The sequence below is a fragment of the Tachypleus tridentatus genome, unplaced genomic scaffold, assembly GCF_004210375.1.
Source record: "Tachypleus tridentatus isolate NWPU-2018 unplaced genomic scaffold, ASM421037v1 Hic_cluster_1, whole genome shotgun sequence".
Taxonomy (NCBI): Eukaryota; Metazoa; Arthropoda; class Merostomata; order Xiphosura; family Limulidae; genus Tachypleus; species Tachypleus tridentatus.
In genome coordinates, this window is record NW_027467777.1 from 25,394,460 (window position 1) to 25,420,108 (window position 25,649).

Below are 25,649 nucleotides of genomic sequence, written 5' to 3' on the forward strand. Positions count from 1 at the left end.
GCTATGTGGTATTTGTATAGACTGTTTGTGATTACATTTTTCTTCTGTTCATCTGTTATACATACATCTTATTTTTATTATTTTTGAAATATTCTCTTGGAACTAATAATTTGCTATTCATTCTTATATTTTGTCTTTTACTCAAGACTAGCAGTCATACTTTGAAACAAAACTGACATATATTTTAAGCTCCATGAAATATATTCAGAATAAATTCTTCAGCAACTAATAATCTATCTCAACCACACATGTTATTTCTGTACATTCTGTAACAATCCATCTTATATTCCTAGAACCAATAGATTATTTCTTCATCCAAAAATCAACAAAATAATAGTATGTAAACATTTCATACTTATTTGTTAGTTCTATACTCCTATAACTACTCTTTTGTTCCATATACTCATATAACCAAGAAACTATGTTTAGTTGTCTGTTATACTGTGGTCAGAGGATCAAGTGAGGATTTCCATGTATATATAGTAATAAATTTCTAACATGCTGAATTAAAACGTTTTTTCATTACAGTTTGTGGAGTACTTCCAGCAGATAAAACAGGAAATCCAGGATCTTCATGAAAATGATTACTTATTATTATTTTTTGTAAACTTGAGTGGTTTGAAGGAAAGTCTAAGAATGGCAACTGAACAGTGGGCAGAAACTTTGACAGAGGTGTTATATAAGATTCACAGAGAAGAAAATTTAGGGTAGGTAAAGACTGTGAAGTTTATATCTTGTACTGTATCTCTTATATTTCTCTCAATATATAATTGATATCTTTAAACTTGCTGGCACTTTATAGGCAGTGACTTTATAGTCCTAGAAGTTTTATATCAAAAAATAAATTGCTTTTATCTTGTTTTTTCATGTATAAAACATGTATAGACAATTATATTTTCATTATTTATTTAAATCTTTTAATAAACAGTAATTTACAGTATTTTAAAGTTAGGGGAAATATCTAAGTTTCGTACATCTATAATATTGAAAAGTAGTCTTGATAATGTACCTAAGCTTCAGTACAGCAACTGAAACAAGGCTTAAGATTGTACCTAAACTTCGGTACAGCTACTGAAACAAGGCTTAAGATTGTTTATAAGCTTCAGTATGGCTACAGAAACAAAGCTTAAAATTGTTTCTAAACTCCAGTACAGCTACTGAAACAAAGCTTAAAATATTTTATAAACTTCAGTACAGCTAGTGAACAAAGCTTAAGATTGTTTCTAGACTTCAGTACAACTACTGAAACAAAGCTTAAGATTGTTTTTAAACTTCAGTACAGCTACTGAAACAAAGCTTAAGATTGTTTCTAAACTTCAGTACAACTACTGAAACAAAGCTTAAGATTGTTTTTAAACTTCAGTACAACTACTGAAACAAAGCTTAAGATTGTTTCTAAACTCTCCCCCCTCCCCCAAATTATCCATTCGTTTAAATACCAGTTGTAGGCGCTATTGTTTCTTGCTCTGGAAAAATTGAAGTACAAAGAACAATTGTGTGTCTGTCGTATAACATTTAGATGGTTTGCTTTGATTAGAACTTACGTTAAAGTGTATGCACTCTATACATTATGGAATAATGTTAGCATTTTTCTTTTATTTCAGAATTCAGGCAGAATATAAGAAAATTGAAGAAAGAGTAACGAGGAAACCTCAAAGTACGGAGGAAATGTTAGAGTTAAATGATTATGTGGATGAAATCAAAGACACTGTTGTACCAAAATTGCAGGAGAAAGTGGAGGTTGACTGTGCAATTTTTATTTGTTTATTTCTGTAATGATTAGATTTGTATATATTTTAGAGAATTTTGGAGTGCGATCTACATTATTATGACTTTCAGTTTTGAGATTGTTTTTTTACAAAATTTAAGTAAAAAACTGCTGTACCATTCTGAGACAGATGAAAAGTGAATCTAAATAAGTGATGAGTATTATACAGTAGTGAAGGCTATGTAAAATAATAAAGATCTAATTTTCCTTTTTGTTATGTAAACCAGAATCTACTTGTAGGAAGTAAAAAATAAATAAATTTTTATATGGTTGTGTAATATATAGCTCAACAAAAATATGGACCAAATTTGTTATGCATGCCCTAAACAATTAAGAGAAAAATGTTAACTTTTTAATTGTTTGTACATTTGAATGCATAGTCAAGTCACTAACTGGATCATCGTTGATTGTTATAAAGAATACATTTTTTTATCAGAGGCAACAATTCTATGGAACAACAGATCATTTTTGTTGAGAGTAAGGAGTGATGAACAAATTTCAACTCATCCTGTTTGATAGTTTTCAGTCATTTTTGTGATATACTCATTTATTGAGTTTTTTTCACCTTACCAATTGCTTCAAGATGTTGGGAAACTGTTGAAAAATTAACAATAAGTCTGTCACCAAATTCTTTCATGGTTTGGCATGTATCTGCTTCAACTAAGGCCTTTAATTCTTGTTCTTTAATGCCTGTCTGAGAACAGCTCTGAGGCTTATTTTCAGGGCTTGTGTCCACAGAGCAAAATTTCCTAAACCAAAGCTGTGCTGTGCACTCATTAGCTGTGCCATCACCAAATACATGGTTGATATTGTGATTTGCTGTCACCACACTGTAACCAAGCTCGAACTCGTACAAGAAAATTTTACAAATATAAATTTTATCCATGGTGGCAAAAGTCAGTACAAATATGATTTATATTTTTGAAATAAGAAATATAAGGTGAGCTTGAAATGAAACAGACAATATACTTTATTATTCTGATAAATCTACAATAATGTTTCTTTTTTAACCATTAGAAATTGCATTTCAAGTTTGCACATGAAAATTCAACATTTCATTTGCAACAGTCTAGTATGTTTCAGTGTCAGGAGTGTGGTGGCTTGATCTTTAGTGGTTAAAACATCAATTAATACTCCATATAATCAGTTGTATTTATTTTGTTGATGTTTGTTTTCAAGCAAAGCTGCACTAGACTATCTGTACCACTGGAGGACCCTTATTTCTTGTTCCTTTTTTTCTAGGCATCAGAAAAAGGATTGCTATGGCAGTTATCTAAACCTTTATTGTTTTCCTGTGCTTTATGGAAGAGAACATCATATCTGTCTAAAAATAATCTTTCTTTATTACTTGCTTCAGGAATCAGATGGACGAGAATATTATATCTGTCTGAAAATTATCTTTCTTTATCACTTGCCTCAGCAATCAGATGGAAGAGTACATTATATCTGTCTTAAAATTATCTTTTTTCATTACTTGCTTCAGGAATCAGATGGAAGAGAACATTACATACACTGCTGGCCAAAATCTTAAGGACAATGAACATAAAGAAAAAATATGTATTTTGTGTTGTAAGACTCAACCACTTATTTGAGTAGAGCTTCGAAAGATGACAATACGAAAATAAAAATAAAAAACTTTTTTTTAGCATTTAATAGGGAAAATGTGAACACTGTGACATTAGCCTAAATACTAGCTGAACAAAAGTTTAAGCTCATACTGAAACGAAATTTAGTCTTTGTGTTCAAGTATTAGCATTGTCAACATCTCCCACTGACATCTCCTGTATTACATTGGGTAAGACATGGCAAAGGCTAAAATGTTGATTGAGTTTGAACGTGGCAAAATTTTTGAGCTGCAAAAACAAGGTCTCTCTCAACTAGTGAGATTAGGCGTAGTAAAACTGCTGTTGTAAATTTCTTAAAAAAACCCTGAGGGATATGGAACAAGAATTTAAAGTGGTCGGCACAAGAAAATTTTGCCGGTGTTGAGCAGGAGGATTAGACGGGTTGTCCGGCAAGACACCAGCCGATTGTCGAACCAGACTAAGGCCCTTACAGATGGAGAATGCATCTCAAGAACAATAAGATGGCATCTACAAGAGAAATGTTTTAAAAACCGTAAACGCCTCCTTCCACAACACAAAAGAGCTAATTTAAATTTTGCTGAGAAGCACCAAACATGGGACATAGAAAAGTAGACAAAGGTCTTGTTCTCTGATGAGAAAAAATTTAACCTGGATGGATATCCCACTGGAGACATTTTCTATACGACACAGTGGAGGAGGTTTCATCATACTCTGGGTGCTTTCTCCTTCCATGGAGCAATGGAGCTTCATGTTATACAGGTGTTGAAACAGCAGCTAGCTACATTGGCATGTTGGAGAGAGCATTCTTATTGACTGAAGAACAGTGAAAATGACTGGATCTTTCAGCAGGATAACACTGCAATCCACAATGCCCACAGGACAAAGGACTTTTTCATGGCAAATAACGTGATTCTTTTGGACCATCCAGTGTGTTCAACTGAACTGAGTCCCGTTGAAAATGTTTGGGGGTGGATGGCAAGGGAAGTCTATAGAAATGGACGTCAATTCCAAACAGTGCATGATCTTCATGAAGCCATCTTCATCACTTGGAATAACATTCCAGCCAGCCTTCTGCAAATGCCTATATCTTCCATGCCAAAGTGAATGTTTGAAATTTTTTGCAATGATGGCTGTGCAACTCATTACTGAGACCTCTTTTTGGGCGTTTACTGCCCTGTTTTGGACTTTTTTTAGGTATGGTCTTAAAATTTTAACTAGCTGGTATTTAGGCTAATTTCATGGTGATCACATTTGCTCTGTTAAATGCTAAAAAAGTTTTTTATTTTTATTTTCTCTTTTCTTATTTTCATCTTTCGAAACTCTTCTCAAATAAATGGTTGAGTTTAACAATGCAAAATGCATATTTTTCTTTATGTTCATTGGTCTTAAGATTTTGTCCAGCAGTGTATATGATATCCATACATATTTTCTTTAGAAACCTCAGAAAAATACTTTAATAACGTGTTGAGAATTATGCATTCTTTTTTAGGCTTCAGGGAAGAGACTATTGTATCTATTAGATATCTACATGTTTTCATCAAGTGATCTTGACTTGAATTCAGATGTTCTTTCTTGGCCAGCTAAAGTGGAACCATTGCTCAATTCAATTTTAAGAGTAAGTTTTTTTGTTTCTTAATAAATAGTACAAAATGATATATAATATAAACAATGATTATACCTTTGTAAGCCAAATTGTTTACTGGATAATTAAGTTATCACATAATGTTTGTTCCTCTTTCTCACATATATATTTTAGATATTCCTGGTTCTTCAAAAGTGTGTTTTCACTACTTTCTTAAGTAGTGTATCAGCCATTCTTTGAACAACAAGGGGTGTGAAATATATTTTCTCCAGTAAAGTAATTCCAGAATTTTTCACTTCATATACATAAATTGATTCAGTTTATAAAATCTTTATCAGTGAAACAAACTAGTCCATAAAGTGTTAGATCAATGGTTTTAGGATTATTTTGACTTTTATATAAAGAAAGAAGATGCTGAAATTCTGCCTGATCCTAGAATCCTGGGTCACAACAGTACTGTAAAACAGGTGCTCTTTCAGTTGAGCTATCAAAACAAACAACTATTGTTCTATGTTATTACATATTCAAGTAACTAATTTTAAACTCTCAAACAACTTTCAACACATTTGTTGACATAATTGATCAGTGGCTTATTTCATTACCACACATATTTATATCTTATTACATGTCAGTATTTCCATGTTATAATCCATAGGGCATCTTATTATTCACTTAATATTTATCTTCTACACTTCATTATGCTTATCACTTTCACAGCAAACCATCTGAAATCTTGCAAAAGACATACATTTGGTTTATGTTTGCTAGTTGTAATAACATGAAATAACTAAAAAAAATATTATTGAATCTTGCTCACACTGCTGTTCAGAGGTCAATGTACTAATCTGTCAGATTCTCAAGCCTATAAAAAAACAACTCATTATGATTATGACAACTTGGACTTAATTTTAAAATACAATTAACACTTTAGATACATTTTTAACTATAAGTCTTTAACATGTATTTTTAATGTTACGTAACAAAGAATATATTCAACAATACATCAACACTCAATTGAATTAGATGTGTGAATAACTAATCATGAAAAAATGCTTAATTAAGAAATGAACAAAAATAGAAGGAAAATTCTACAGAAAAATAAAGTTTATAACACTTAATGTTATGCAGCAGTACCTGCTGTATCCATTAATAATTATTAGTCTTGTATGACATGTTTTAATCTGACCACATGTGACTGTACATTACCATTTAATGGTACACTACCTATTTCCAGTAAGGAAATACTCCAGATATAAATCAGTTAATATAAATTTATCAATGTGAAAAGTATAGACTTATTGGAACAGTGTTAGTACTGATAGTGTGTTATACTTGTTAAGTTATCAATGTGGAAAGTATAGACTTATAGGAACAGTGTTAGTACTGATAGTGTGTTATACTTGTTAAGTTATCAATGTGAAAACTATAGACTTATAGGAACAGTGTTAGTACTGGTAGTGTGTTATACTTATTTAGTTAAATTTTAAATCTCTGAAGAATTTGGGCTCAAATTTAACTTTGAACACAAAGGAAAATATGGAGGTACATAAAATATGGACAGAGTTTATAAAAGGAGTAGAAATGTGCTTATGGGGTTGGTATAACACTTAATAACAAAAATAATGGGCTCACAGTTCTTGATCATTGGCATTCAATACTTGCTTTGTATCTATGTGGAACATATTCCACAATGCAATTTTGGGGACTTTCTCCCTATGGTTCAGTCATCTCCAGCACAAGTTTGGCAATAAATGAGTAGATTATTAGTAACATAAATATAGAAGGAGAATTTTAGAAGCTACTTCTGTGAAAGTTAGTTTCACATAAATCAATATGGATATATATATTTATAATTGCATTGATGAACCAGTTTTTGTATTTGCAACATAATTAAACAGAATACGGAGTTACCTTGTTAGTTTTTAATAATATTTTAGTTGGGGTTACATTAAATATATTTTAATAATTTCCACCATATGTCATTGTACAAAGTTTCTTTAATTTCACTGCAAAAGTTGTTTCCCTGTTACTACTCTAACTGTTTTTGTACTGAGTTGTTAGTCACGAAAGTCTTTAAAAGTTATTTTATTACACGAAGCAAGAGTGTACATAGGTTGGGAACTAGTAGGTCTCATTATTATGAACTATGACCTGAAGATCTTATTAATAGGTGTATTAATTATTATATATTTATCACAACTTGTACAACATGAAAACACAACTTAGGTTCATGATGTATCCATAATCAATATGCTTAAAATATAAACGTTTATACTTTCTTATTTATGAATAATGCTATAGAATAGGCATGGTTCTCTATTTCAAAACCAAGAAAACAGGACTACGGTTAATATCAATAAGATATTTATTTTCAAACTCTGTGCTCATATTTATGTCTTTGTGCATCTATAGAGTAATTTTACTTAAAATAACCTCCCTCCTAAAGATGCTAGCTAAAGTACTTATTGTTTCTTTTCAAAAACATGTTATTATACATTGTGTTTTAATATCTTTTTTCATCGTTTTATAATTACTTATTAAATAATTTATTAGTAACATTGATGATTGAGAACAATTTGTATGTTTTTCAGAAACTGAACAAATTAGAAATTATTGTTATTTTACATGTATCTGTTGTCCATGTGTATGTATGTTCTTGTTCATATTACACTGTTAGTACTTCATACATAAAGTTCAAGCTTCAAATTACATATACAGTTCTGCATCAAGTTGTTGGGACAATGTCAAAAATTAAATTTCAGGCTACTTTCAGAGAACAGTGGAAGATAAGTTACAGGTGAAACATCAAACTTATATTAATTTTCAAATTCAATACAACAGAAACTCGTGGGAAGTGCTTCAGTTCAGCAAACAGTTAATATCTCGTGTCTTCCTTTTGCTTTAATAACTGCAGACATTATTACAACATATTTAATAAAAGTATCCCTTGGGATTTTACTCCAAATGCCTCTAATATACTCGTATAAAGTGTATTTGAAAGTAACTTGATTTGTCAAGTTTTTTTGGTCTGTCAAATCCCAGATAAGCTAGATTGGATTGAGCCTGGGGCTCTGTGGGGGACATTGCATCATTGAGTTACTTTAGCAGCTTCTTTCTTAACTAAGTAATTTCTGCATAGGTTGGAGGAGTGTTTCGTGTCATTATCTTTGTAATTTCTTGCATATATCTTAGTTTTTTTAATTCCTTTAATTATAATAATTTGACAAACATCAGTTGACTTCTATATATAAGATATACTTCAGTTAGAGAAAATAAAAAACGACTACATTTCCCAAATATAGTATAAAATGTGATTTTTGTACTCTATAAAAATACATTATATACCTTGTTCTCTCCAGGGTTTTAGTGTTGATATAATTTGTTAGACCATCTGAACTTTAAGTACAAAAACCACCTACATTTCCAAATATAGTATAAAATGTGATTTTTGTAATCTATAAAAATACATTATATACCTTGTTCTCTCCAGGGTTTTAGTGTTGATATAATTTGTTAGACCATCTGAACTTTAAGTACAAAAACCACCTACATTTCCAAATATAGTATAAAATGTGATTTTGTAATCTATAAAAATACATTATACACCTTGTTCTCTCCAGGGTTTTAGTGTTGATATAATTTGTGCTTTAAAATTGAGTGTATGAGAAAATAAAATGTTTTTTCATAGGACTGTTTTCATACTGGCTTTTGGAAAATGTCTTCCCAGAAATTGCTGAATAGTAAAGATACTTTCAGAGATAGAGTTATTTTTATACATAAAGATGAAGATATCATTAACAGACAGAGTGTTGAAAGTATTCTCTGTAGCAGTTGTTTCAATTTTTCTTTATCAAGGTTCTAGACACTTCAAAGATATCTTTTGAAGAACATCTAATATCTGTCACAGAAAATGTCACAGTAGATTTGGAACGGCTTGCACAACGAGTAAAAGAATTTGAGGACTATGGTGATTTGGATCTTATGCCTCAGTACACACAAGAAATCCGGCAATTTCAAAGACGGCTGAAAGATGTCCATCAAACTATTGAATGGATAAATCAAGTAACTGATTGAAATTTTTACCTCAGTGTTAATTCTGTTGACAAATTTAATGATACAATATATTAAGTACAATTCTCACATCAGTATTTATACTGTTGACCAATGTGGTGGTACTATATATTCAGTACAATTCTTACATCAGTGTTTATTCTGTTGTAAAATGTAGTGATACTATTCATTGAGTACAATTCTTACATCAGTGTTTATGTTGTTGATCAATGTAGTGATACTATATATTAAGTACAAATCTTACATCAGTGTTTATGTTGTTGATCAATGTAGTGATACTATATATTAAGTACAATTCTTACATCAGTGTTTATGTTGTTGATCAATGTAGTGATACTATAGATTAAGTACAATTCTTACATCAGTGTGTATTTTTTAACCAATGTAGTGATACTATATATTAAGTACAATTCTTACATCAGTGTTTATGTTGTTGATCAATGTAGTGATACTATATATTAAGTACAATTCTTACATCAGTGTGTATTTTTTAACCAATGTAGTGATACTATATATTAAGTACAATTCTTACATCAGTGTTTATGTTGTTGATCAATGTAGTGATACTATATATTAAGTACAATTCTTACATCAGTGTTTATGTTGTTGATCAATGTAGTGATACTATAGATTAAGTACAATTCTTACATCAGTGTGTATTTTTTAACCAATGTAGTGATACTATATATTAAGAACAATTCTTACATCAGTGTGTATTTTTTAACCAATGTAGTGATACTATATATTAAGTACAATTCTTACATCAGTGTGTATTTTTTAACCAATGTAGTGATACTATATATTAAGAACAATTCTTACATCGGTGTGTATTTTTTAACCAATGTAGTGATACTATATATTAAGTACAATTCTTACATCAGTGTGTATTTTTTAACCAATGTAGTGATACTATATATTAAGTACAATTCTTACATCAGTGTTTATGTTGTTGATCAATGTAGTGATACTATAGATTAAGTACAATTCTTACATCAGTGTGTATTTTTTAACCAATGTAGTGATACTATATATTAAGTACAATTCTTACATCAGTGTTTATGTTGTTGATCAATGTAGTGATACTATATATTAAGTACAATTCTTACATCAGTGTTTATGTTGTTGATCAATGTAGTGATACTATAGATTAAGTACAATTCTTACATCAGTGTGTATTTTTTAACCAATGTAGTGATACTATATATTAAGAACAATTCTTACATCAGTGTGTATTTTTTAACCAATGTAGTGATACTATATATTAAGTACAATTCTTACATCAGTGTGTATTTTTTAACCAATGTAGTGATACTATATATTAAGAACAATTCTTACATCGGTGTGTATTTTTTAACCAATGTAGTGATACTATATATTAAGTACAATTCTTACATCAGTGTGTATTTTTTAACCAATGTAGTGATACTATATATTAAGTACAATTCTTACATCAGTGTGTATTTTTTAACCAATGTAGTGATACTATATATTAAGAACAATTCTTACATCAGTGTGTATTTTTTAACCAATGTAGTGATACTATATATTAAGAACAATTCTTACATCAGTGTGTATTTTTTAACCAATGTAGTGATACTATATATTAAGTACAATTCTTACATCAGTGTTTATGTTGTTGATCAATGTAGTGATACTATAGATTAAGTACAATTCTTACATCAGTGTGTATTTTTTAACCGATGTAGTGATACTATAGATTAAGTACAATTCTTACATCAGTGTTTATGTTGTTGATCAATGTAGTGATACTATATATTAAGTACAATTCTTACATCAGTGTGTATTTTTTAACCAATGTAGTGATACTATATATTAAGTACAATTCTTACATCGGTGTGTATTTTTTAACCAATGTAGTGATACTATATATTAAGAACAATTCTTACATCAGTGTGTATTTTTTAACCAATGTAGTGATACTATATATTAAGAACAATTCTTACATCAGTGTGTATTTTTTAACCAATGTAGTGATACTATATATTAAGAACAATTCTTACATCGGTGTGTATTTTTTAACCAATGTAGTGATACTATATATTAAGAACAATTCTTACATCAGTGTGTATTTTTTAACCAATGTAGTGATACTATATATTAAGTACAATTCTTACATCGGTGTGTAAAAAGTGTAATAGAACTGTTTATACTTATTCCAGAGAAAAATGTATTGATGCCATTCATTGGTTATTAGGTGTTAGTAATTTATTATTCATTTAATAAGTATCTGTAAGCAATAAAATAAAGATATCCATAATTTTCTTGTTATTTGTAACTTCATGTTTTACTAATAATAACTTCTGATCAGTAAGATAAGTATTTAACTTTTGCTTATTGTATGACAAAGGTAGTTTCAAACTACCAAGAATATATTTTGCATAGCAGACAAAAAAGTTTTCTTAGTAATATTAACTATTATTGCTGCCAAATTACTATTTTTAACTAATGTTGATTGTAATATTTTTTTTACCTGTTATTACTTAATAAAGGTGCATTACATAAACAGTTTATAACTTCATTGCAAATGAACATATAAACATGAAATTTTCAGAGTTTGTTTGTCTGTTAATCTGTGCAATGCAGTAGTAATCAATTATACAACTTTGCTAATTTTTGCTTGATCAACTTTCTTTATCACTGTCTTCTGAGCTTTCATAGTCAAAACAGTCACTCCCTGACTCTGAATCTTGCTGAATTATTTCCTAAACGTGAGCTGCAGTGAATGATGAATGCCTAAGCAAAGCCATCTTGGAAATTTTGTTGAAAAAATTATTTCCTTTTTTCACATCCCGGAAATAATACTAATCACATGATCAGGTTCATGAATATGTAAATAGTCCAAGATAAACACCTAAGGCTCGTGAGTATTAAGTGGGATCTTTGCATTTATCCATAAAGTGCTCCTATCTATTGAATAATGAAGATGCTATAAGAATTCGACTCTGGTCACAAATGGCACAAAACTGTATTATTGAATACAGTCGAATTTGGGAGTGAAAGAGTTAAGCATGTTTGTACTTTATATGTGGAAAATACTTCTAAAGGTCATTCATCAGGAAGTTTTCACTTTATACAGATAAACACATTTTCTATAGCCTTACTGAATAACTAAATGCTACTTTAGTGTTTAGAAATGTGTCTGGTATGTTTAAAAGGTTCTTCTATTAACTACATTATGAGAACTATGCTTAGTAATGTTACTTATTCATCTCTTGATAACATATCAGTTTTTATGACTGGTTATTACAGTCTAGTGTGATATTATTAAATTATAATGTACCACATTACTTCAAAGTTATAAAACTGTTTGAATAAAACAGTTTCTTAATGTTTACCCACAGGAAGAAGTGTTGTTCAAGTTTCCAGTTACCTCTTACCCAGATTTTGACACCATAAATGATGCACTAGATCCATATTCCACTTTATTTTCTCTTGTATTGAAATGGCAGAAGTCTGAGAAAAAGTGAGCTATAGAATCATTGGCAGATAAGTTTGTTTTTTTAATAAATATGCATTTTAAAATGAAGGTGAAATATCAGTATGTGTATTGTGTCAAAGAGTTTTGATAATATGTAACCTTTAGTTCAACTTTTCCAGAGATTTCACAGTTTATATTCTTGATTCTCCAGAATGCTAACTTGCAGTATTATTTTGTGATAACAATTCTAGCAAAATAAAAGCGTTTTTATTAATTGATGATTCACTTTTAACAAAGTTTGATCAGGAGTTTATCACTGTACATACTGAGGCAAGAAATATTTGTTGTGGTTTTACATAATGTATGTGTTAAGACCAGCACAGAATACTATTCACAAGATATTATAATATTAAATTATGTCTTGTTATGTTAAGATGCAAGACATTTCTAACTTTGAATGATGATATTATTAATTTAAAAAATTACTACTTAACGAAGTATTTGTTTTATTAATAGTCTGAAATGTAAATACTGACCATGGTTATCTATCATCAGTCATTCCATAGTTTGTGACAAAAAGAAAAATGTACCACAAAGAATAACCAAACCAACACGACCAGCAGATCAACAATAATAAAATCTCCATCACATTTTATTTCTAAACCCTTCTTTTGATTATACACAACCACCCATCCTAAGTTCCAAAGAAAAAGAAGTGTCATAATGCACTATATTGCTTTAACCAATTAAGCACCTTAACTACTATTTTTATTGTTAATGAAAACTAAAGAAAAACAAGTCTATTAAGTAAAAGCTAAAGCAAACAAAATGTCTAAAAACTAGTTAAAAATGGAAAATCTGTGGTTTATGTTCAGAAGATATTTTTCAACATTTTATCCAATGTTACCAAAACAAAACAAGTTAGCTCATAATTCTGTTATGTAGTTGTGTGCTACAAGGATGTAATTTATAATAACAGGATTTTACTGTGTGCTTAACAAAGCAAAGAATAGAATTATACATGGTAAAGATTCATTATATTATCACATTAGTTTATTTAAAAGAATAGGATTGCTTATTTACTTATCTGTTCTTTCCACACCCAGTGTTTATTAAGCCTAAAGGGAAATGTAAATTGAATAACATATAGAGAAAATGTTCCACAAACACAAGAAATTATTAAAAGTAACCAATGCTTCATTCTGTTTTTCCCAGTGGACTTATAACACTCAATTCATATTTTGATACCCAAGGTGGACAGAGCACAGATAGCACATTATGTAGCTTTGTGCTTAACTTCAAAATAACGACAATTCATTCTGTTTTATGTTCAGTAAGTATATATTCATGGTTGAAACATCCCAGGAGGAGGCAACACTGGAAAAGCTATATTCTTTGATGCATTTTCACATGTGTGAACACTGTATGTCACAAAAATATTTTTATTATTTGTCAGAAGTGCTCCAAAATTGTCAAAATGCTGTATTAATATATCCCACTAAAACTTAGATGCTGTAAAGAGCACAAGATATAGCATAAAAAACCTCCAAGAAACTGTGTCAAACTCTCAGTGATGTCGAGAAAACCCACATATATATGTAAAATCGGCTCGTTTTGGTTGAGAAAATATTTTACGTAGAAGAGCGAACAACGTTTTGACCTTCTTCGGTCATCATCAGGTTCACAAAGAAAGAGGTAACTGACCAGAAGCTGACCACATGTTTGGAAGGGGTTGTGTAACTGAGTGTCGGAATGTAGAGGGTGGTGTTAGATGTTTGAATATATAATTTTATATTATGTATTTTATTATATTTAATATAGGTATAAAGGTGTTCCTTTGTATTGGTTTATTTTGGGTTTAAGTTGTTGTATAAGTAAGGCATCGTGAACCTGATGATGACCAAAGAAGGTCGAAACGTTGTTTGCTCTCCTACGTAAAATATTTTTCAACCCAAATGAACCGATTTTACATATATATATGTCAAACCCTGGTTTGATTATTTACAACTACAAGTTATGATAAAAATAAAACTTCATCAAATTCTCTGACTCTCCTTTTCATTACCCTCAACTACTGCTCCTAGAACATAAAGTATAATAGATGACATCAGGTTTTTCTAAAAACATCAAATCAGATTCTTCACTACTGTTTTATATTTTAGTCTTAGTAGTATCATTATTTTATTTTGTAAACCTTCCTTCATCAGTCAAGTACCTTTCTTTCACAACTTTCTCTTTTCCTGATTGTGAAATCTTTACTTTTGTCTGATTCTTTATTATAGCTTTGTTAATTATCCTCTAATCAAAGCATAGGCCAGAATTAAAAATTAAACCAGTGGTGAACATGACTCATTTCATTTACTGTTCTTAAATTATTACATATAACTTACTAACAGAACACTTTAAAAACAGGTTTGTTTTGTATCTTTAGCTTTGTGTACTATCTCTATGTCCATTAATAACTTGACATTTAGTGTGTAAAAAACTTAATAACAGTGTCCTGTAGCAATGAGTAGCACAAGAAACTCCATTAAATGATTACAATAGTATGATTTTGTAGTAGCTTAATATCTTACATAAATTATTACATGAAATGCAGATATTATAGAGGAGTGAGTTTCTTTCTCTTATTTGTCCATACTGTATAATTACAAAAAAATTACTTTTTCTGCCATTATAGCTATTACTCAACCACCAGGGACTCATATTTTTGATACTGTTAGTAATCTTATTCATAACAAGATAGAAACATATATTTATATCTGTGGTGTCCTCTGGGGGAAGGGTCTTTGAAAATGCAATTGAGAACAATTCTCAAAATTTTGGAGAGACTTTACATTTGATTTTTTCTGTGTCTTCTTTCAGTTTGTTAGATTTCTCAGCTCCCCCTGTGGGTCAGTGATAAGTTTATGAACTCACAGCATTGGGGTCCAGGGTTTGATTTTCTAGGGTGGATGGGCCAGATGGCCTAAAGTTGCTTTGCTCTAACAAAACAACTTACTTTATTTTACAAAATGCTGTTACAATCAATTGCAATCAACATTTAAAGAACCAATGAAAGATTGAAGGAAGCCATTTTGGGATATGCCACCTTTGATTTGTTTTTCTTCTGTTTGTTTTTTGCATGTGTGATATTTTGGGCTTTTTATCAATAGCTTTTGAGTCTGCAACTTACTTCATGGCTGAAAGGTTTGGAGTGAATTTTTAGTGTTTTTTTTCTGCACATAGATATTGAGATTTATACTAAAAGGTTTACTTCTTAGTTACGTGAAGAGACGGTTTGTAACTTCATGATTAACCAATCTACTGGCAGGTGGATGCATTTTCTGACTCTCAAATGATACATCTACTTCTCGACTTTCAGGATTCTAAGCAGAATTTGTAGTTCCACCTTTATAGATTTGCATTCCCTATAGACTTACAACTCAACTTCATCATTTTGTTTCCTTTCATTGCAGTTTGTTAGTAGCCTCTTGGATCGAGGATGAGCTGGATCAGTTGATAGCATACACATTGGTTCAGGTTTTGGCTTCTACATATCTCCTAGTTGTTGTTGGAGTCTCAGATTTCACTGGCTTTTACAGCAACCAGCATGGGATATAGGGACCAAGACTCCTTAATTCTAACTTTGAATAGTGGAACCTCAGCTACTTGGTTTGGGCTGGCATACAATAATGATCATTCATGTACAATTCCATATTTGATACAGAAATTAAGTTTAGAGTGAAGAACTTGTCTGTTCTGGATGTAGTGTGATTTCCCCACTTGAGTACCATATTTATCTTGGTACACCCATGTTTCATGCAAACATTTTCTGTAAGAATAATGCCCTCACAGGCACACCCTTCTTCTTAATATGGGATTATAGTTTTTCCTCCCCACTAATAGTTGGTATTAAAGACTAAGATGATATCAGTTTCAAAAAAATATGATAACATTATCTGAATGAGGTGCTTATATACAGTACCAGGATAGAGGGTGTATTGACGTAGGTGGAGAGTATTACAAGACAGTTTTCACCAAAGGCAATTTAGTGGGGTATAAAAGGCTGAAACAAGTGGAAAAAAATCAAACCAATGCTTAGATCAACAAAGATGAAACATTGGCAGCTGAGTAATAGCTATGAGCATCAGTGGAAGTAAGTATTATTAAAGTACATTTTCAGTTCAGGAAAATGTTGTCTTTTTATGATTTTTTTCTTGAAATTAAAAAACTAAACATTACTACACTTTTTATTAGACTTGTATTTTAAGGTATGTACATACATCTAAGTGTAAACTGTTTTAATATTATCACTATGTTTGAAAAAATAATTATTTTCTTTCCAACTGTGTCCTGTCCTTTTTTAGTTTTCTAGAGCTAATTGTTATGGGAATTGTAATTGTATAGATGCTGCATAATATGCACAAAAAAGGTATATGGAGATTTATACTGTTTGCATAATATAAAAAACCTTTTTTTTCAAGACAAATTACACACTTTTCTAATTTTAAAGTAAGCAACTTGCAACATCTTTTTTTTCTCTACCTTTGAAATGCTATTTCTGTATGTTTCTTGACTTGTTCTTTCCTTCTTTAATATTGAAGAAAGAAGCCTTAGGAGTAGTAACTGGTGATGTTTCATAGACAAAAAAGTTGCCAGAGCATTACTGATTGCTGTGTTGTAGTTAAACCAGGCATTTTATCTATTTATTGTATTGTCTATCAATGAATCACATTATCCAAAGAATATATATTTTAAAGAAAGTTTGCCATATTTCATCGTCATACTTAGTGTTTTCACCTTTTATATAAATGCATGGAAAGATTCATTAGCCATACTAATTTGCATATTGAAAATGTTTGGATCCAACCTCCTTTATAAACCTAAATTAGATATTTCAAGCATTTATATGTACTTTGTTTTTGAGCCACAATATTTAATTTCAATCAAAAAAGACAATTTAAAGAAAGTCATAAACACTGATCTGAAGGTCATATGTTTCAGAAGTCCAAAATTGATATCATGAAAAGGATCAAAAGTTTTATTTCATTTATGCAGATGGATGGAAGGATCTTTTCTGGATCTAAATGCAGAAGCCATTGAAGCAGATGTGGAGATATTCACCAGAGAAACTTTCATTTTGCAAAAGAAATTCAAAAATCAACTAAAAACATCTCGTGTAACTCAAACAGCACATAATGACAAGACAGAGGAAGCTCCAGTTGAGAAACTTCCAGCCCCTCTTAAAATTTGCCAGTATTTGTTGGATAGTATTGAAAAATTCAAGGTAGGAGGTCATTGATGAAGCTTAGACATTTTCACTAGATTAACAATTTTTTTCTGTGTTATAGTATTATATTAGTAGGAAGTAATCACACACAGTACTTAAATTATTAGGTGACTGTATTTATATATAAAGTTTTAGGTTGCTACATTTCATTAGTAGCCACTTCTTTACACATGGTATAAAGAAACTTTCGTAGTTCACCTCACCATACCTCTCATATGGTGTAGTAGCACAGGACTGTGCAATTGCATGGGGATGTTAAGGTTATCATGCAAATATCACAATTATCACATATGGCCACCATGGATGTCATGATGACCTAATGCAACATTTATATCTTCACAAACATCTTGAGTAATAAGTTTTTGCAGGAAACCTGATTTAAGTAGTAATAAAATAACTTTTGTACATCATGAATTCATTGTAAGTAAAAGTTTTGGTAATACATAATGTGTAACATATTTACAATAACATCTGGATATCTGACATTGTCATTAGTTTTTAGTTATTATGCATTAAAATTGAAGTATAATTCTTGAAACAAGTGAAAAAACGAAAAAAAAACACTTAACTAAAATTAATTACAATTTCTGACAAATTAAAATACTGGTAAAAACTTTCTAACCAGGAAATGAAGAAGATGCCATAACCAAGTTTTCTTGTGAACCCCTCAGAATTCTTTTTCAACTCCCTCCCCTCGGTGTGGATTCCTGTACGTGGTGAGGGGACCTCCCAGGGAAGGTTCTGTTCTATCTGGTTACCTTCTCTGGGATCTAAACATCCACCCACGTGTTTGCCGTGCGTGGCGACTCGTGAAGGGGAGGAGAGGATCCTGGTGGTTGAGGGGCCCAACCCTAACACACCACTTTGGCCTCGAATTCCTGTAGACGGGCGGCCTTTGGGTGCCCCCCCTTGGGTCAATCGGCTGGTCCACTTGGGCTAGAGTCAACCAAGTACCAGTGTTGAAAGTTCTCAACGGGTGTTGTGGACATTGTGCCTGATGCTGGTGTTTGGGTATAGTACTCACGAAACCCTGGCGTTGCTGCATTGTCCTTGCATGACTTTGTAGTGCGTCCCCATGTAGGGCTCCATGGTGGGTGGGGTCAGTGGTTACCGAAACTTTTTCTTTTTCCTATGGATCCTCCAAAAAATTTAAATAAAATTGTAAAAAAACAGTCAATGGGTGATGCGACCACGTCTTGAGAAACTCAGAACAGCAATCTTCAACATCAGTAACACCTGACGATGACCTCATTTTCTTATATTACATTCTCTTTCGGAAAAACCTTTGGAAAACCTTTAGTGCAAATGCCCCTTTTTTTATTCAAAAGGACTAGAGGGACTTGCTGGATCTCCAAAGTCAGTAAAGAAACTTCGATTTGGTGACATATTGGTTGAAACATCCACATCCCAACACAGTGAACTCCTCTTGAATTCAAAGGCAATTGGGGATATACCTATTGAGGTTACACCCCATGCAACCTTGAATTCTTCACGAGGAGTTATTGTTGAAAGGGATTTGAAGAACGTTCCCAAGTCAGAGATTCTCGCTGGTCTCTCCACTCAAGGAGTTTCTGCAGTGAGGTGCATCTCCACTCGCAAAGATGGAGTTACACTGCCAACAAATACCCTCGTTTTAACATTTACTTCACCACGTGCACCTGCCCCCATCAAGGCAGGTTATCTCATTTGCAGGGTTCGGCCATACATACCAAACCATCTTCGATGTTTCCAATGTCAGAGATTCGGCCACTCAAAGACATCTTGTCGTGGTTCCCTGACATGTGCTCGTTGTGGAGGCAAGGACCACGATGCCTATGACTGTGACATGAACCCACATTGCGTAAACTGCAATGGTTCTCACCCCTCTTACCTTCATTCTTGCCCAAAATGGTTGGAGAAAAAAGAGGTGCAGCGTTTGAAAACGACACATAACATAAGTTATCCTGAGGCTCGGAAATTGCTGTCCACAACTCCACCTCGGACATATGCTGCTGCACTTCATTCCACAACTACAGTGGGAGTGCAGACAGATCTCTCTGTGCCTCCAAGAGAATCGTTTTCAAAACAAATGAAAAGCCTTTTGACCTCCGTGGTTAAAAAGGTTGATGAATCGACTTCCACACCCATCTTTGTTCCTCCCATACCTTCCAACAAACCTCAAGATCCACGTCCTTCAGTTTCAAATACAGGCATTTCTTCTGATACATCTTTTTCTCCCACCACAAGAGACAAAACAATTATTCGTTCGCGTCCTCAGTCACTGGATTCCCTTCCAATAACAAAAACCTGCCCACCCGACCCAGAGCAGGATCCATGGAGGTTGATAGACCTCCTCCGACTAAAGACAGTAAAGAAAAAAGACGTGGTCGTAAACCGAAGGGTTCTCCAGCCACTTCACCTACCCGTTCTTAAAAATGGCCACCTTGATACAATGGAACTGTCGAGGTTTACGTTCTAATCTGGATGATATCAAAACGCTGATTGCTTCCTACCATCCTGTTTGTTTTTCTTTACAAGAAACATTTCTCAAAACTGCTGATACTATCTTCATTCGGCAGTTTTCTCTGACAGGTTGTGTGATGGTCGAGTACATGGAGGGGTGGCACTGTTGGTTGATCAACACGTGCCCACCCTGTCTTTGTCACTCAACACACCCTTGGAGGCTGTAGCCATCCGTGTTTCCTTGGGTCATACCATCACTGTTTGTTCTCTGTACCTGTCCCCTGGAGAGACATATGATCAATCAGATCTTGATGCTCTCGTTGAACAGTTGCCATCTCCATTTCTAATCCTAGGGGATTTTAATGGACATCATCCTCTCTGGGAAGTGCTATTATTGATGGGAGGGGCGATCTGCAGAGCGGATGCTCTCTGATCACAATCTTTCTCTTTTCAATACTGGTTCTTCCACTTACTTTCATGCACCTAGTCAGTCCTTTACCACTATTGATCTCTCAGTTTGCTCCCGTTCATTATTCTCCCATTTTTCATGGAGGGTTGACAGTAATCCACTGGGCAGTGATCATTTTCCAATCCTTTGAGAGAGACTGGCCGTGGTCGATGCCACCCTACCCACGTGCCTCGTTGGAAGCTGGATCAGGCAGACTGGTCCACTTTCACTGCTCTCGCAGAACTTGATCCTGCCATCGTAAATCAGCCATCAATAGACGACTGTGTAGCAGCTGTAACTGACTGTATTACACATGCAGCTGCTCAGTGTATTCCTAAAACCTCGACACGTTTTCTACGATATCCTCGTCCGTGGTGGAATCCTGCTTGCCACTTAGCACGAAGGCTCAAAAGCGGGCCTGGGATACTTTTCGTAGATATCCCACACTTTCAAACTGGGTTGCTTTCCAACGGGCACATGCTAGGTGGGTAAGACGTCAAAGCCAGAAGGAATCTTGGATTAAGTTCACAACCAGCATATCTTCTACCACCAGTTCCAAGATCATATGGGACAGGATTCGAAAGGTTAATGGGCACTACAATTCTGTCCCCTCTCGATCTTACTCTCTGATGGTCAGGAGGTGACTGATGTTCGGAACATCGCTAACACTCTAGGTGAAAGCTTTTGCCGGGTAACTAGCACTTCTGCTTGTTCTTCCACCTTCCTGGCCATCAAGACTCAGGCAGAGCGATCACCTCTTTCCTTTGAACTGACTGTTTCTTTGACTATAATTGTCCCTTTACCCTGGTGGAACTAAAAATGGCCCTTCATCGGTCTGCCAGTACGTCTGTTGGACCTGATGATATTCATTATGACATGCTGCACCATCTATCTCATGCTTCTCTTGATGTCCTTCTGATTGTTTTCAACCGGATCTGGCAGGAGAATGTTTTTCCTGATGCCTGGTGCCAGGCTATTATTTTACCTTTCTCTAAGCCAGGGAAAGATCCCAAGATTCCTTCAAACTACCATCCAATTGCTTTGACGAGCTGTCTCTGTAAGACATTAGAAAGGATGGTTAATGCTCGTCTTGTTTGGTTCCTTGAATCAAACAACCTCCTCTCGCCCACCCAGTGTCAGTTCCGTCTACAGCACTCCACCACAGACCACCTAATTCGTCTTGAAACATCTATCAGAGAAGCCTTTCTCAACCGCCAAAATCTTGTATCAATATTCTTTGACATAGAGAAGGCTTACGACACAACATGGAGGCATGGCGTTTTGCGAGACCTCCATACATATGGGTTACGTGGCCATCTACCCATGTTTATTTAAAAAATTTTAATGGACAGGAGATTCCAAGTTCGTGTGGGTTCGACACTTTCCCGTTCTTTTGTACAGGAACTTGGAGTCCCTCAAGGCTGTGTATTGAGTGTTACACTCTTCAGTATAAAGATAAATGCCATCACTGAACAACTCCCTCTCACTGTTGCGAATGGGCTGTATGTCAACGACTATCACATCTCATGTCAGTCGTCAAACATGAGATATATTGAGCGGCAACTACAAACTGCCCTCAATTGTGTACGGAAGTGGACTCTGGCGAACGGCTTTAATTTCTCTCTCTCCAAAACTGTATGCATGCACTTTTGCTGTCGACGGGGTATTCACCCTGATCCTGAACTTCATATCGGTGAAGTTTTGCTGCCAGTGGTCCCAGAGACCAAGTTCTTGGGCTTATCTTTGATCGTAAACTGACCTTTATACCACACTTAAAGCAGCTTCGGGTCAAATGCACAAGAGCACTGAACATCCTCCGTGTTCTATCTTCTACCAGTTGGGGGGCAGATCGCTGTTCAATGTTAAAGGTATATCGTGCTCTTATTAGATCGAAACTTGATTATGGATCAATGGTCTATGGCTCTGCCAGACCCTCGGCCTTAAAGATGCTGGACCCCATTCATCACCAAGAACTTCGACTCTGCACTGTGGCTTTCCGTACCTCTCCAGTTCAAAGTATATACATTGAATCTCATGAACCTTCTCTACACCTTCGCCGTTTGCAACTATCTTCACAATATACTTGAAACTTCATTCCTTACCAAAGCATCCCACCTGGAAATGTGTTTTCCTTCCTCGGTGGGCAGTACTTTTTCAGAACAGACGATCAGTCATTGCTCCGTTTGGCCTTCGCATCCGGGCGCAATTGGATGAATTGTGTCTGTCCTTGGACAACATTGCAGATTCAACAGGTCGGCCCATTCCACCATGGCTTATTACAGCCCCCAAATGTGACCTTTCTTTAGTCACCTAAAAAGGCAGATACTCAGATTGGAAGTACCGTCTTTTATTCAATGAATATCTTTCAAACAATCATTCAGTTCCCATTTATATAGATGGTTCCAAATCAGGTAATTCAGTGGGCTCTGCTATGGTTTGCTATGGGTCAGTAGTTGCGTGCAGAATCCCTTCTACAGCTTCTGTGTTCACTGCTGAACTGTATGCCATATCTCTTGCCCTGGATCATATTGCAGCTGAGCAGTACTCCAACTGCATTATTTATACTGATTTGCTTAGTTCTATACTTGCCTTGGAATCGCTACACGTTAGCTCACATCCTATTCTTGCTGATATTCGAAACCGACTGGCCCATTTCTCATTAGCAGCTACTTCAATCCAGTTTTCTGGATACCAGGCCATGTTGGTATTTCTGGGAACGAGCTTGCAGACATGGCAGCTAAATATGTCTGCTTCAGCACCATCACTCCTATGCCTATTCCGTTACATGGACTATGGTGTTGTCTTCAAGGCTCGGCTCCGTGCCAGCTGGCAGTCCACTTGGAGTGAGCAACGCGACAACAAACTTTTTCAAATCAAACCCAAAATTGGACTTTGGCCATCTAGCTTCCGTAAAGTTCGGAAGGAGGAAGTTGTTCTCACTAGGCTACGCATTGGTCACAGTTTTTTAACTCATCATTTTCTTTTATCTGGAACTGATGCACCAATGTGTAGTTTGTGTAACACTCAAATCACTGTCAGCCACATTTTACTTTCTTGCCATCGTTACAATTCTCAACGACGGCAATATTTTAAACATATTTTTTCCCAGGGTCAGTTTGTAACATTGGACAGAGTTATTGGTGATGGTGACTCTGTCCACATTGATAATGTTTTTAATTTTTTAATGGCCATTAATCTTTTCAATCTCATTTAAGTGTTGCATATTCATTCATTACACCTTTTTAATTGTGGTTCCTTTTTTACAGTTTTAATCTCTCTCATTCAATTTGACATTGGACAATGGCCAGAACGTTAAATAACTCGACACTGGAAAGACCAACTTCAGGTGACTAACGCTACTGTTTGAACTATTCGTTTGAACTGCTCGTTAGTCGTCCAGGCGAGTTGTAATTATACTTTTGCTGCATATCATTTCACACTTTTACTACTTTACTTTTTAGTACTGGCCATATTGACTCATAACCAGGAACCAGGACTGGAAAGACCAACTTCAGGTGACTGACGGTGGTTTTTATATTTACCTGTTAGTCTTCCTGGCAGATTATGATCATTACCATTTTGCTAGAGTAAATATTTTACAACTTTGAAGACTGGATGTCACCATTGGTTTTTACACCATTTTCTGTTTTAATTGCTGTTTTGTTTTTACCTTCATTTACTTTTACAAATTTTACTCCATTTACTTGACTTTATCTTTTTACTGGACATTTGGCTACTCATTGTTACAATTTTGCTATGTATCTTTTAAAACTTCTATTCTTTTACATTTTGATACTGGTTTCTATGACACATAACCCGGAACCAGGACTGGAAAGACCAACTTCAGGTGACTGACGGTGGTTCTTGAACTTACCTGTTAGTCTTCCTGGCGGGTTATGATCATTACCTTTTTGCTAGAGTAAATACCTTACAACTTCTTATACTCTGCCTATCTCTGCCTTCTAACTGTGGATCTAGTTTTGGGTCCACAGCCCTATAATTTCAATGATGAAATTTACCATCTATATATGGATTTCTCTTTAACTGAGTAAAGCACATACTAGATGTAGTGTAGATCCCTACTAGTATGCTGTATTATATCTCAGTTTTGCACACCTGTTTTTCTATGTAAATGCTTTCTGTTTGGGTTTTGCCCTCATTTGCCCCTCCCGCTTGTCTTTGTGGGATTCTAGCTAAAGTGGGAGAAAAGGTAAGTGTGTTTTGGGAACTTATATTTTCACAATTGAAAATGTATTTACAATTAACAATCACCTCCTCTCCCACTACTCTGCCCTTCCTCCCAACAACAGCTGGTCTGATAATCTTACCAGTCAAGAAAAAGTGAATAAAAAGAATAACCTGGGGCTTATATATGGATTGGAGGATGCACTGATATAGGTAGAGAGAATCAAAAGGTTAAAATTGCTAGAGTCAATACAGAGGGGTATAAAAACTGGAGTAAGTGAGATAGAATTCATACCAATGCTTAGAGAGGCAAAGAAGAGAACATTTCATCAGGATAAATCTAAAGTGTGAGTTGTGGTATGTATTATCAGAAATACATTTTCAGTATAGAAAATGTAAAGCTTCTCTTCTTTATTTAATTGCACTAGAATTATTATGTAAATACACTCCTCTATGTATCTTTGTATACTGCAGTAAGTGATAGCCACATTTCATTATACTCAGTAATATGAGAGCTATGTTCCTTTTTAACTAGAATTATAATGTTGTCATACTCTTTTAGATACTGCACAAATTATGTAAGCACACTCCTTTTTATACTTGAATAATTAAGTATAAATGGTTATATTCCTGTACCTAAGTGTCAAGTAACCTATAAATTTAAAGATGTTTCAAGGTGTGAAAAATGGAATCATAACAGCACATCCAAAAGGACAAGTGGCATATTGTGCTTGGAATAAGCCTGATGATAGCGTGTCACATTTTCACATATTTTATGGAGATAGGTCATTTTGTTAAATTTTTTTAACATTATCATAAAACGTTCTGTCATATTTAGTTTACTGTATTACTCTAA

At 33.7% G+C, this 25,649-nt stretch overlaps 1 protein-coding gene and 1 long non-coding RNA gene across 6 annotated transcripts in view; both read left to right on the forward strand.

Annotated features, from left to right (window-relative positions):
• Positions 1-17,730, forward strand: part of LOC143241993 (dynein axonemal heavy chain 12-like) — a 35,849-nt gene extending 18,119 nt beyond the window's left edge. Inside the window, exons 6-11 of the mRNA XM_076485336.1 lie at positions 529-707; positions 1,605-1,740; positions 4,844-4,969; positions 8,792-8,998; positions 12,370-12,491; positions 17,487-17,730. Coding sequence (XP_076341451.1) covers positions 529-707; positions 1,605-1,740; positions 4,844-4,969; positions 8,792-8,998; positions 12,370-12,491; positions 17,487-17,730 — 1,014 coding nt within the window. The remainder of the gene's footprint in view (positions 1-528; positions 708-1,604; positions 1,741-4,843; positions 4,970-8,791; positions 8,999-12,369; positions 12,492-17,486) is intronic.
• The window catches only part of LOC143241890 (uncharacterized), a 153,565-nt gene that overhangs the window by 45,662 nt on the left and 82,254 nt on the right, over positions 1-25,649 (forward strand). The window lies entirely within an intron of this gene.